The sequence below is a fragment of the Vespa crabro genome, chromosome 21, assembly GCF_910589235.1.
Source record: "Vespa crabro chromosome 21, iyVesCrab1.2, whole genome shotgun sequence".
Taxonomy (NCBI): Eukaryota; Metazoa; Arthropoda; class Insecta; order Hymenoptera; family Vespidae; genus Vespa; species Vespa crabro.
The window spans coordinates 2,165,094-2,177,500 of NC_060975.1; the positions used below are offsets into that span (position 1 = coordinate 2,165,094).

General features: G+C 30.7%; 2 protein-coding genes across 3 annotated transcripts in view; both read left to right on the top strand.

The window, feature by feature from the left end:
- The first annotated feature begins 3,173 nt into the window (after positions 1-3,173).
- Positions 3,174-9,157, top strand: LOC124431512 (electron transfer flavoprotein-ubiquinone oxidoreductase, mitochondrial). Its single transcript, XM_046979528.1, has 8 exons — positions 3,174-3,509; positions 4,407-4,520; positions 4,643-4,991; positions 5,103-5,409; positions 5,490-5,731; positions 5,873-6,267; positions 6,412-6,633; positions 8,903-9,157. The coding sequence occupies exons 1-8, from the start codon at positions 3,476-3,478 to the stop codon at positions 9,064-9,066; spliced, it is 1,827 nt and encodes a 608-aa protein (XP_046835484.1). The 5' UTR covers positions 3,174-3,475; the 3' UTR covers positions 9,067-9,157.
- A 2,318-nt stretch (positions 9,158-11,475) lies between these two features.
- The window catches only part of LOC124431513 (odorant receptor 13a-like), a 5,932-nt gene continuing 5,000 nt past the window's right edge, over positions 11,476-12,407 (top strand). For both annotated transcript variants that reach the window (XM_046979530.1, XM_046979529.1), the window contains exon 1: positions 11,476-12,068. In XM_046979530.1, the coding sequence (XP_046835486.1) occupies positions 11,809-12,068 (260 nt within the window). In that variant the 5' untranslated portion in view covers positions 11,476-11,808. The remainder of the gene's footprint in view (positions 12,069-12,407) is intronic.

Here is a 12,407-nt window from a genome sequence, read left to right on the forward strand (position 1 = left end):
TTTCTCTTACTCCTTTCTCCTTCTCTTTTTCTTTCACTCAAACCTTCTCTCTCTCTCTTTCACTCGTACCTTCTCTCTCTCTCTCTCTCTTTCCTTCTTTCTCTTATACATTATCTTTCTCTTTCCTTCTTTCTTTAATACGTACTCCCTCTCTCTCTCTCTCTCTCTCTCTCTCTCTGTCTGTCTCTCTTTTTTTCTCTTTCTATCTATCTATCTCTGTCTATACTCTCTATCTCTATCTCTTTCTCTCTTTCTCTTTTAGTCTGTCCCACGCCTCCTATATGTCTCTGCGCAACGTCGTATTTAAGCCGGCTCAATGCACCGACTGTCCTCGCCCGCTCAAGAGAGAACCCGGGCAATGTGGATCGCGTTTAAGCGTTCCGATAAGCTCTTACTACTCTTTTCAAAAAGAATGAGAAAGAGAGAGAGAGAGAGAGAAGAGAATTTCGTTATCCCAAACTTTTTAATCTCGAGAGCGTACCGTTGAAAAATTTTTCACTCGTTCCCTTACCCCTTCATCCTCTCCTTCATCCCTCCCACTATACTTCCACTCCCACCCACTAACACAAACAACTGTCTCTCCATTAACCACCATCATTCACCATTCAACCATTCTTCTCTCTCTCTCTCTCTCTCTGTCTCTCTCTGTCTGTCTCTCTGTCTCTCTTCTTCTTTTTCTTCTTCTTCTTAATCCACTCACGATCAAAAATCCACATCCATCAAGGAAAAGGAAACTTTGAATTATACTTTTCATTCAATTAATTGCTACGATCTTTTAAAAAAATAAAAAGAAATAAAAATAACGTGAGAAAAATAAAGAGAGAGATCAATCCGCGATAGTATTATTACTATCGTAATCGACGATAATACGCCATGATGGTTTGTTGGTTAATTATCGATATAAACTATAAGCGCGCGAACTTTATTGCGATTCGATATCGATAATCGTTCGTCGATGATCGTTTTATTATCGATTTTATTCAAGATGGACGACGGACGGACGGACGGACGGACGGACGAACGGACGAATAGACAGACGGACACGTTCATTATCGATTCGAACATGATTTAATAACGTCAAAGGACAAGTACGTAAGTATATACGTGAGTACATACTTACGAGTACACAGTTTATACGTTATATATCGTTCTCGTTAATTTATTCGTCATTTATCTATTTTTTCTTTTCTCTTTCTTTCTGTCCTTTTCTTTTTTCTTTTTTTTTTTTACTATTAATCCGTTCTTCCAAGAAGAAAAGAAACGAAAAAAAAACAGAAAAAAGAAGTGGAAGTAAAGAGAGAGAGAGAGAGAGAGAGAGAGAGAGAAATAAGAAAATAAAAAAAAGAGTAAGAGGAGGAGGAAGAAGAAGACATTTTGTATGTATAAATTCGTAAGGTACTAGACAACGTGTCCGGCGTGAAAGCAGCTTTACATTCTTCTTCAGATATCCCACCCTCGCAGAACACGAAGAGTTTATTTTTTCGGTACGCGCCGCGCATCAACACAACGTACGCGTACACATCCCCCTTTCTCTCATCCACACACACACACACACACACATAGACACATTCATATACAAACATACGATATACACAAACATACATGTGCATATGTTATATATATATATATATATTATATACAAAGAGACGTAGTACACATACTTGTATGCATATTAGGGATCCTGAGTGTATAATATGTCGACGGAATCGCGCCGTTCTATTATTAGATGGGCGCAATGCCGCCGTCGTTGCCGCCACCATCACCACCATCACCACCACCATTGCCACCACCATCACCATTGCCGTCATCGTCGTCGTCGTCGTCGTCGTCGTCGTCGTCGTTGCATCCCACGAACAGGATGAATGGAAAGGGACGGTTTCTGAATATTTGGACGTTAGCCCTTTTACATACGTATAAGATCTTCTTCTCTATCATCAACATTACCATCACCATCACTATCATCATCACCATCATCATCATCGTCGTCGTCGTCGTCTTCTTCTTCTTCGTCTTCGTTGTTGTCGTCCTTTTTGACGATCTTTTTTTCTCTCTATCTCTCTCTCTCTCTCTCTCTCACACACACACACTTTGTCACTCTTTTTCTTTTTTCTTTCTTTTTTTTTTTTTTTTTTTTTTATTTTCGGCAACTTCACGTTCTTTCCCACCGCGAAAATTTATTATTCCAAGAATACCGGAGTAGTGTATTCGCCATTTTTAGACAGGGCTAACGTGATATAACTCTAATAAATCTCATGTCTTTCTTTCTTTTCTTTTTTTTTTTTTCTTTCTTTCTTTCTTTCTTTCTTCCTTCCTTTCTATCTTAAATGGAAAACAAATCACGTTTACATACGTTCGCAACGTATTCTTCACTTCGCGTTCTTTATATTATGAGCGTTTCGTTCGCGTCGTATCTCTCGACGTTAGGCGAGTTTTAGAAAAAGAAAAATTCCGATAGCGTTCGTTTATTACGTTATTTCTCTCTTTTTTTTTTTTCTCTCTCTCTCTCTTTTTTTTTTTAAATAACGTTTTTACTTTTTATAGTATTTATAGAATTAAAAATCGACATTGGAAAAATAACAATGTACGATAATATAGGTTAATTGTGTTACTAGTACGATACATTTATTTCGACTAATTTTCGATCAACGGTTATTTTTTTTTTCTTTCTTTCTTATTTCTTTCTTATTTCTTTCTTTCTTTCTTCTTTTTTTCTTTTCCTTTTTGTTTCTCTCTCTCTCTCTCTCTCTCTCTCTCTCTCGTATTTAACGTATTAATTTGTTTCGATGATAAATCGTTACAGCGCCACGTGTCATTTCTCCCGAAAATATCGACGGATACCAATCGATACTATTACCGATCGTTCGATATATGAGACAAGTTATTGTACCGACAGTCGAACAAAGTATTCGTATTTTACAGGATAAATTCAATTTTTAAAGTTTTCTTTTTTTCATTTTCAATTGAATTATACTTTTCGAGCTTTTATCATAATTGATTCACTTTATCATAAATAATTTTCTATATAATAAGATTTTAAGATAATTCATAATGACAGTCGGTAATTATTTACTTTTTCTTTTGTTTCGTTTTTTTTTTTTTTTTTTTACTTCTTCTTATATCGACAGATGTCGTGGCTTGTTATAAACTAAAGCTGGTAAATTAATCATCAACGACGATCGCTCTCTCTCTCTGGTGAAATATAACTCGAGAGACGATAGTTGTTGGTTCGTTCGACTTTCGAAATCGTTCATTGTTTGTTCTGTTACTTACGAGATATCACTTGTTGTCAGCTAACAATCGTAAACGTAGTAAATAAAAAAATAAACGAGAAACAGTATTGTATTTATTGTTGCAGAATAAAAGTACGATACTTAAATTTATCTGATATACGATTAATTAGGACACATTATTCGTGTCTATTAAAATTGTTATTTATTTATATCGTATTCTCTCCGTGCTTTGCCAGTGTGCAGACATGGCCTTCTCTATATATCGTTCTTCAAAAATTGGTAAGTTGATTATTACCTCGTTGCGAATATTGATTTTTTTTTTTTGTTAATGAAATTATTATATGTACAAAAAAAAAACAAAACAAAAGAAAAAGAAAAAAAATTATAGTCTATATATATATATATATATCATATGGATAAATAAATATTTCCCATATAACATATATCGGTTTTTATTTTATTTTATTTTGCTAATATTTATTATAAATTTATCTAACATTTTTACAAGAAATATGTTTCTGTATATAAATAGAGCTCGTGTTAAAATATACTCTGTATTTTCGAAAGGAATAATATCGAAAAGTAATACAATAAAACATTGGACTTTGATCTTTGTTGATTATTAAATGGGATCCACTGATCGATTGAGATTAATTTATCGTATGTCATTTTTATGCTCCTTTTAAACATACCTCTTATGCAACTAATCAAATATAATTTTTAAATCGCTTAACAGTATATATATATATATGTGTGTGTGTGTGGGTGTATATATATATTATCACTTTATCGTTTAAATTTTTCGAAGTCACAAGAATTTCTGTCGATTTTGAAGAGGTTAGCTTCGTTATCCTGCCTGCTTACGACTGACGTTATCACGTATGCGTTTGTAGGTTATATCTACGAACGTAGGTACTTTGACCAATAAGAAGGTTAACTAGACAATATGGCGACGATACATTGTCTTCTGATTGGTTGACGCAAACATGGTGGCTTAAATGCCAATGAATAAATTTGCGCGCGATTTATGATTCATAAATGTGTGATGTTCTTTTTTTCTTCGAATACAATTATTAATAAATATTTCTTTACTTTTTATATATATATATATATGTATAAATGTATAATTGTGCGGTGTGTATTTAATCATGATATGATTTATTTTTTTTTTGGTAGTGCAGCAGAGATTACAACAGGTCTTCCTTCATCGTGCTTATTCAGATGCCAAATATCCAAAGATTACAACTCATTATACGATAGTACCCAGGGAAAAAGATTCAAGATGGAAAGGTTCTTAGATTATTTTGAAAAATAAAAATCTTTATATATATATATATATATATATATATATATATATATATATATAGATTATTATTACAGAAAAAATATATAAACGTTTGTATATCTTTTAGATGTGAATATGGAAAGATTTGTAGATGAGACTGATATATTAATTGTCGGTGGAGGTCCAGCAGGAATGTCAGCTGCAATACAAGCTCGAAGATTAGCAGAAAAGCATGGAAAAGAACTTAGGGTTACTTTAGTAGAGAAGGCTGCAACTGTAGGAGGACATATTCTTAGCGGTGCTTGTTTAGATCCAATTGCTTTGATGGAATTATTTCCAAATTGGAAGGAATTAGGTGCGCCTTTACATACACCAGTTACAAAGGATAAATTTGCTTTTCTTACTGAAAAGGGAAGAATATCGATACCTATTTTAAAGGGTATGCCAATGTATAATCATGGAAATTATATAGTTAGGTAAAAATATATTTTACATTGGGTATGAGAATTGAATTTTTCTTCTTTTTTTTTTTTTTTTTTTCTTTTTTGCATCTCTTAAAAATTTGTAAAGAAATACATTCTTTACAGATTAGGCCATGTTGTATCATGGCTAGGGGAACAAGCTGAAGCTGCAGGAGTAGAAATATATCCTGGTTATGCAGGTTCAGAAATTTTATACCATGAAGATGGTTCTGTTAAAGGAGTAGCAACGAATGATGTTGGAATTGCTAAAGATGGTTCTCCAAAGGAAACTTTTGAAAGAGGTATGGAGTTACATGCAAAGTGTACGATCTTTGCAGAAGGTTGTCATGGCCATCTTACTAAACAACTTTCTAAGAAATTAAATCTAAGAGAAAATTGTGAACCACAAAGTTATGGTATAGGATTAAAAGAAGTACGTATCTTTAATTTTTAATTGGAAAAAATTTGTAATGTTTAATCTTAAATTACAATAATTTTTATTGTATTATTTAGATATGGGAGATTGATCCTAAGAAACATAAACCTGGTACGGTAGAACATACCGTTGGTTGGCCATTGAATAAAAATACATATGGTGGTTCATTTTTATATCATCTCAATGAAGAAACACCGCTTGTTGCAGTTGGTTTTGTTGTTGGATTAGATTATTCCAATCCTTATTTGCATCCATTTAAAGAATTTCAAAGATTCAAACAACATCCTAGTATTAGGCCAACTTTTGAAGGAGGAAAGAGGTAATTTATATTATACATATAAATATATATGTATATATATTTACAAATATCAAAGTTCTTTTTTTCTTTTCTTTCTTTCTTTTTTTTTTTTCTTTCTTTCTTTCTTTCTTTCTTTTTTGATATCACATATGATAAAAATAGGATAGCTTATGGCGCAAGAGCATTAGTAGAAGGAGGATTTCAATCCATTCCAAAGCTTCAATTTCCTGGTGGTTGTCTCATAGGCTGTACGGCAGGCTTTCTTAATGTTCCTAAAATTAAAGGAACTCACAATGCTATGAAAAGTGGTATGTTGGCTGCAGAGAGCGCTGTGGAAGCAATTATTGAAGCTGAAACAAATTCTTCCCCAACCAAAGGTCTTGAACCGAAAACATATTCTGACAAAATAAAAAATAGTTGGATATACAAAGAATTAAAGGCTGTTAGAAATATGAGACCAAGTTTTCACACGAATCTTGGCCTTTACGGAGGAATAATGTATTCTGGATTTTCTATGTTGACCGGTGGAAGAGAACCTTGGACATTCTCTCATGGAGGTATTCAATATAAACTTTTATTTATAAACATATAGATTAAGTATATAATATCACGTTATATTACTGTCTATTATTATTATTCTTATTATTATTATTATTATTATTATTATTATGATTGTTTGTTTGTTTGTTTTTTTTTTTTAGGACCTGATTATTCAAAATTAAAACCTGCATCTAAATGTACACCAATTGAATATCCTAAACCAGATAATGAGGTATCATTCGATTTGTTATCGTCAGTCGCTCTTACCGGAACAAATCACGAAGCAGATCAACCAGCTCATTTGACACTATCGGACGATACTATACCAGTAAAGAAAAATTTAACGATTTACGATGGCCCTGAAGGTCGATTTTGTCCCGCTGGTATGTAAACAAGTTATATATGTGTACGTACACACGTGTAATCATAACAAACTAACATATTAGACTTGAGGATCAAGTCGACCCATACATATTTACCTTTAGCCTATTAAAAAAAAAAAAAAAAAAAAAAAAGAAAAAGAAATCTTATAAGAAATACAACATCCTTTAGTTGACACGTAATGACAAAAATCTATGAACGTTCAAAAAAATGTCGCTTAAATAAATTCACCATTCGTCAAGTAAGGTCATATATTATATAAGAAATCCGCATTGCGGATTTTTATCACAGCCGATATTATATCATATTCCTTTCTCTTCGCATAATATATTCTTCGTATTTACGAAGTATGTAATAAATAACATTTATTTCAACGTAAACGAACATACATAACATATATATATATATATATATATATATAACATTTGTAATATTTAATATTCATTGAATATTTTTAATCGCGCATCTTTATTACAAACTTTTTTCTTAAATTATATTCTTCTATTTAAGAACTATTTCAACTATTTTTTTCTTTTTTTTTTTTTTTTTTCCCCCCCTTTTTGAATTTTCCCTCTATTTTCATTATCATTATCACTTCCCTCTTACCGTTTCTCTTTTTCTTTCTCTTTCTCTTTGTTGTTTATATCTGTTAACAGGCCCAAAGTAATTACAGATTTAAAACTCGAAATCGTCTAATACGATTGTTAGAAACTTTTGGAATCGAACGATTCGAGTAAATTCAAAAGTTTCCTTCTCCCTATCCTTATCTCTCTCTCTCTCTCTCTCTCTCTCTCTCTCTCTTTTTCCTCTCTTTTTCTCTTTCTCTCTCTCTCTCTCTCTCTCTCTCATGCTCTCTTAGATTTACCTCTTCCATTTCCGGCTTGAGCTCCTTTCCAGGACTTTCTTCCCTCTCCTCGTTCGCTATCCAGCTCCAACCAGTCGCCGGAGTTTATCGACCGGAGCGTCCTTGAACCTGAACCGCCCGGGCAACCACCCCCGCTCGGCTAGACAACCCCCGACCAAGCACAACCCCCAAAATCGAGGGTCACACTGCACGTAGAGCTGGGCCAACAACCTCGAATACGAAAATTCTTTGTCCGTCTTCGATCCAACGATACTTTCCAAATCGCCGCGTTAAAATGTACCATAGAAATATTTCATTTGAAATATTCCTTCTCAAATTATTGTAGATCTTATTTTATTTTCCTTTTTTGTTTGTTTTTTCTTCTTTATTCATCGTTTTCTTTTTTTTTTTTTTTTTTTTTTTGCTCCCCGCCCGCCTAATCACGTCGTATATTTAAATGAAATCATCTTTTTCTTTTGCTTTTCCTTTTTTTCTTTTTTTTTTTTTTTTGTTAATTTTCTTATCTTTTTCTTTTTTTTCGTTTATCTATATAATATATAATATAATATTGAAATTTTTAATAACTTTTAAGGAAATAAGAATAAGAATTTTATTCTAATTATATGATATTAAGTTTAATTTTGTAAATAAGTAATTAGTATGATAAAATGATAAAATGAAATCTTTATTTATGAATTAACTTAATAAATGTAAATACATGTATAAATATAGAATTAGAATAAAATTCTAATTTCTCTCTAATATATGCTCTATATTAATATTATTGTAATTCTATTATATTGTAATCCTAATATATATTCATTAGATATTAATTATAATATTCTATGCATGATGTCTATATAATATTCTAACAATTATATATATATATATATATATATATATATATATATATATATATTTATATATATATTTATATATTGTATATAAATGTTATTTTTCATAATTAGAATTCTTTTAATTTTATAATAATATTATCTTGCATAACTCTCTCTTTCTCTCTCTTTATTGGCTTGATCTAATATTGCACTTATAAATAAACTCAATATTTTTTTCTACCCTTTACTACGATAAGGGTAGAAATAGGGTAGATATAATAATAGAACATTTCTGTTCAACAATATATTATTATTTTTCAATCTATCATAAGACAAAAGAAAAAAGAAAAAATAGAGAGAGAGAGAGAGAGAGAGAGAGAGAGAGAGACAAACAAGTAGAAATTTAAAAATTTTGAAAAAAATGATATGATTGCACGTTTATACATGCAATGTCATAATTTTTTTTATACTTCTTTTTTCATCTCTCTCTCTCTCTCTCTCTCGTTTTCCCTTTTTCTTTTTTTCTTTCTTTCTTTCTTCCTTTTGCCTTTTCCTTTTTCTTTTTGATCACAATGTTTCATTCGTTCGCAGGTGTGTACGAGTTCGTTCCAATGGAAAGTGGCGATGGCGAGAGGCTGCAGATCAATGCACAAAATTGCATTCATTGCAAAACCTGCGATATCAAAGACCCCAGTCAAAATATTAATTGGGTTGTACCAGAGGGTGGTGGTGGTCCAGCATATAACGGAATGTGAATGACCGATCGATATTATAGAAACCATATTCCATTCGCGGATTAACGTTTATATATTGATTTTTATAAAATGCGTTAAATTACTGTTAAAACGAACGAACGAACGAATGAATGAATGAACGAACGAACGAACGAATGAACGAACAAAGGAACAAACAAAATTACGATTGTTTGTATTAATTCCACTTTTATTTTACTTTTTTATTATCTGTTTTTATTATTATTATTATTATTCTATTTATTTTTTTTCATTGTTTTTTTCTTTCTTTCTTTTTTTTTTTTTTTTTTTTTTAATATCTTTATCATTCGTCACGTACGTACGTTATCATTCGTTACGTATAATCAATTTGACCTTTTTTTTATTTATTTATTTTTTCATATCCTTTTCTTCCCTTTTCTTTTTTTTTTTTTTTTTTTTTTTTTTTTGCTGACTCTTCATCGACGGAACGAACGATCAGCGACAATTTTATTTGTAAACAATATGTTGATCATAGAAACAAAGGAGGAGGAAGGAATTATGATTATCTGTAAATAAATAATTTAATTATAAATATTTTAAGTTATCCGTTCAACACGATGAAAAGCTTAAGTTTGTATAAAAAAAAAAAAAAAAAAAAAAAAAAGAAAAAAAAATCGAAGAAAAAAAAGAAAAATTTTGCAATTTGCCAAATCATTGATCTAAAGGATTCAATTATCGTATAGATCGTTTCATATACGTGGAATAAGGTATTTATGTGATTTTAATGGAAAATAAATAAAAAAGAAAAAAAAAAAAAAGAAAGAAAGAAATCGATTGAGAAATTAAGAGACACATCGAATAATAATATTGATTTGTTAATGTAATATGATTTTTTTCTGAAATACAATAGGAACGACGAACGAACGCGCTTATATTGTTAGATTTTTAACAGAAGAGAAAGAGAAAAAAAGAAAAAGAAGAAAAGAAAAAAAAAAAGAAAATAGAAAAAAAAGAAAAAAGAAAATATTTTCTTCTTGCCTTTAAAGGAAGAATGCCACGTGTCGATAATTTGTGACCCTTCGTACATAAGACATATAGACATATCTCACGCAATACTTTTGATCCTTTTGTTCTATTAAGAAAGACAGAAACAGATATATATATATATATATATATATATATATGTATATAGAAAGAGAGGATTACCACGAATTCGATTTGAGTTGCCTTTCATGGATCCCTTGGTTCGAAGGAAAGGGCGAAAACAAGGGTGGACCAGCTGAAGGGAAGAAGATTAGTTTCATCCTCTAACCTCGTATTTCTATTCCTTCGAAAATCTTTCTCTACGTCATGTCTAAAAAAAAAAAAAAAAGAAAAAAGAGGAGAAAAGAAAGAAATGTATTGAAATTATATATAAAAGTCGGACGATGACGATGATTGATTTTTAATTCATGCATCGGTTATTGGAACTCGAATGTTCACATTTGATATCAAAAATCAAATGAACTCTTTGTCATCTATCTAATTTCGAGCAAAATCTTTCTTTTTCGATTTTCTTCATTTTCGTTTTTCTTTTTTTTTTTTTTTTTTTTTGTAGATTGCAAAGAATTTTCCACGCTCGCGTAATTTCGTGATTCGGGGAGAAAAAAAAAACCCCACAAGAAAAAGAGGAAAAAGAGGAAAAAAGAAAGTTAATCGATATTTATATATAATCAAATTGAAAATTTAACAATGAGAGACGATTAAACAGATAATTAATTATTATGATTATGACGATTATCATTCAAAATGACATAGTTATTTATCGCTTATTTATCAGAGAATTCAAATTGTTCAATGTTAATTAATAAAATAAAAATACAAAGTGTATAATACAATCAATCGTTTTAATTGCCATGATATGATAATCATTTGCAAAAAATTATTAACATTAGAGCGTAACATTTAGCATGTCGTATTTTAATTAACGAACACTCCTTGAATTAAAGAAGGAAGAAAGTGAAAAAAAAAAAAAACGAAAAAAAGGAAAAGAAAAAAAAAAACCAGAAAAAAAAACAACAAAATACTTTATTCCTTTTTTTCCCTTCAACTTATAACACCCATTGCAGTTTTCACCGTTTCACTGATATTATTTTACTATGTAAAAATTGCGTGCGTAGAGGGGGCAGTGCATTTCGTTGAATATTTAAAGAAAACAACTTTTGATTGCTTTCGAGAGATCGAAAGAGTGGGGCGGGGGGAGGGGGCGAAGGAGTGGCGAGCAAGGGGGTAAGCGGGGTGGAGGTGAAGAAACCTATTTTCAAGAACTTTGGATAGCCTACTCGTTTTCTTATATATATATATATATATATTTATTTTTTATCTCTTTCTTTCTCCCTCTCCCTGCCCCTCCTCTCCCCCCTCTCCCTCTCTCTTTCGCGATCTTTTATTTCTTACGTCGAGAATAACAAATTATTCATGTTTCATGAAAAATAAATCTTTCTTGCGACGATGGATAAAAGAGAGAGAGAGAGAGAGAGAGAGAGAGAGAGAGAGAAAAAAGAAAAAGAAAAAAGAGAAAAAGAATGGAAAAATTCTTCTCTATTTGCGAAGGACACTTCGTTGTGATCAGTATTCACACGGTGCACCACGAACATAGAGGAAGATACGAAGAAGAATAAATAAAAGAAAGGAAAAAAAAAATATATATATATATATATATATACATATAAATTAGGAGTAGAAGAAGAAGAAGAAGAAAAAGAAAAGGAGAGAATAGAAAAGAAGTGTAAAATATCGTAGATAATGATGTTAACAGAAAATTCGATAAGTGGTCCGATAGAATTTGGTTTACGTTTGATCGGTCTTTGGCCAAATTATACTTACGCGATATTTCATAGAATTCTTTGGACTATGACTATGATATTTGTTCTTTTTTCCGAATACGTATACGTGGTGATGCATATTAAAACTGACGAGCTACCTGATCTCATGGATTCATTGACTATCACGTTGTCCAATAGTTTACTATTTATTAAACTTATAATACTTTGGTTCAATGATCGGTAAGTTTATAAATTTTACATAATGGCGAGATTGAAAAGTGCGATGAGTTTAATTTTCTTTTCTTTTTTCTTTTTTTTTTTTGTCTTTTATTTATTTATTTTTTCTTTTTGTTTTCTTGTTTTTTGTTTTGTTCTTTTTTTTTTTTTTTTTTTTTTTTTGTTTAACTCGGAAAGTATCTAAATTATTTTCAAGTAATTCTCAATAGATTTTGACGCGAAAGAAATAAAATTGTTTCGAAGATTAATTAAACTTGGACCTTGATTAATTAGATTTTGGTTTCTTCTATCTTTTTATTTCTTATTTCGTTTATCCTTACTTTTCATTTTCTTTTTTCTAAT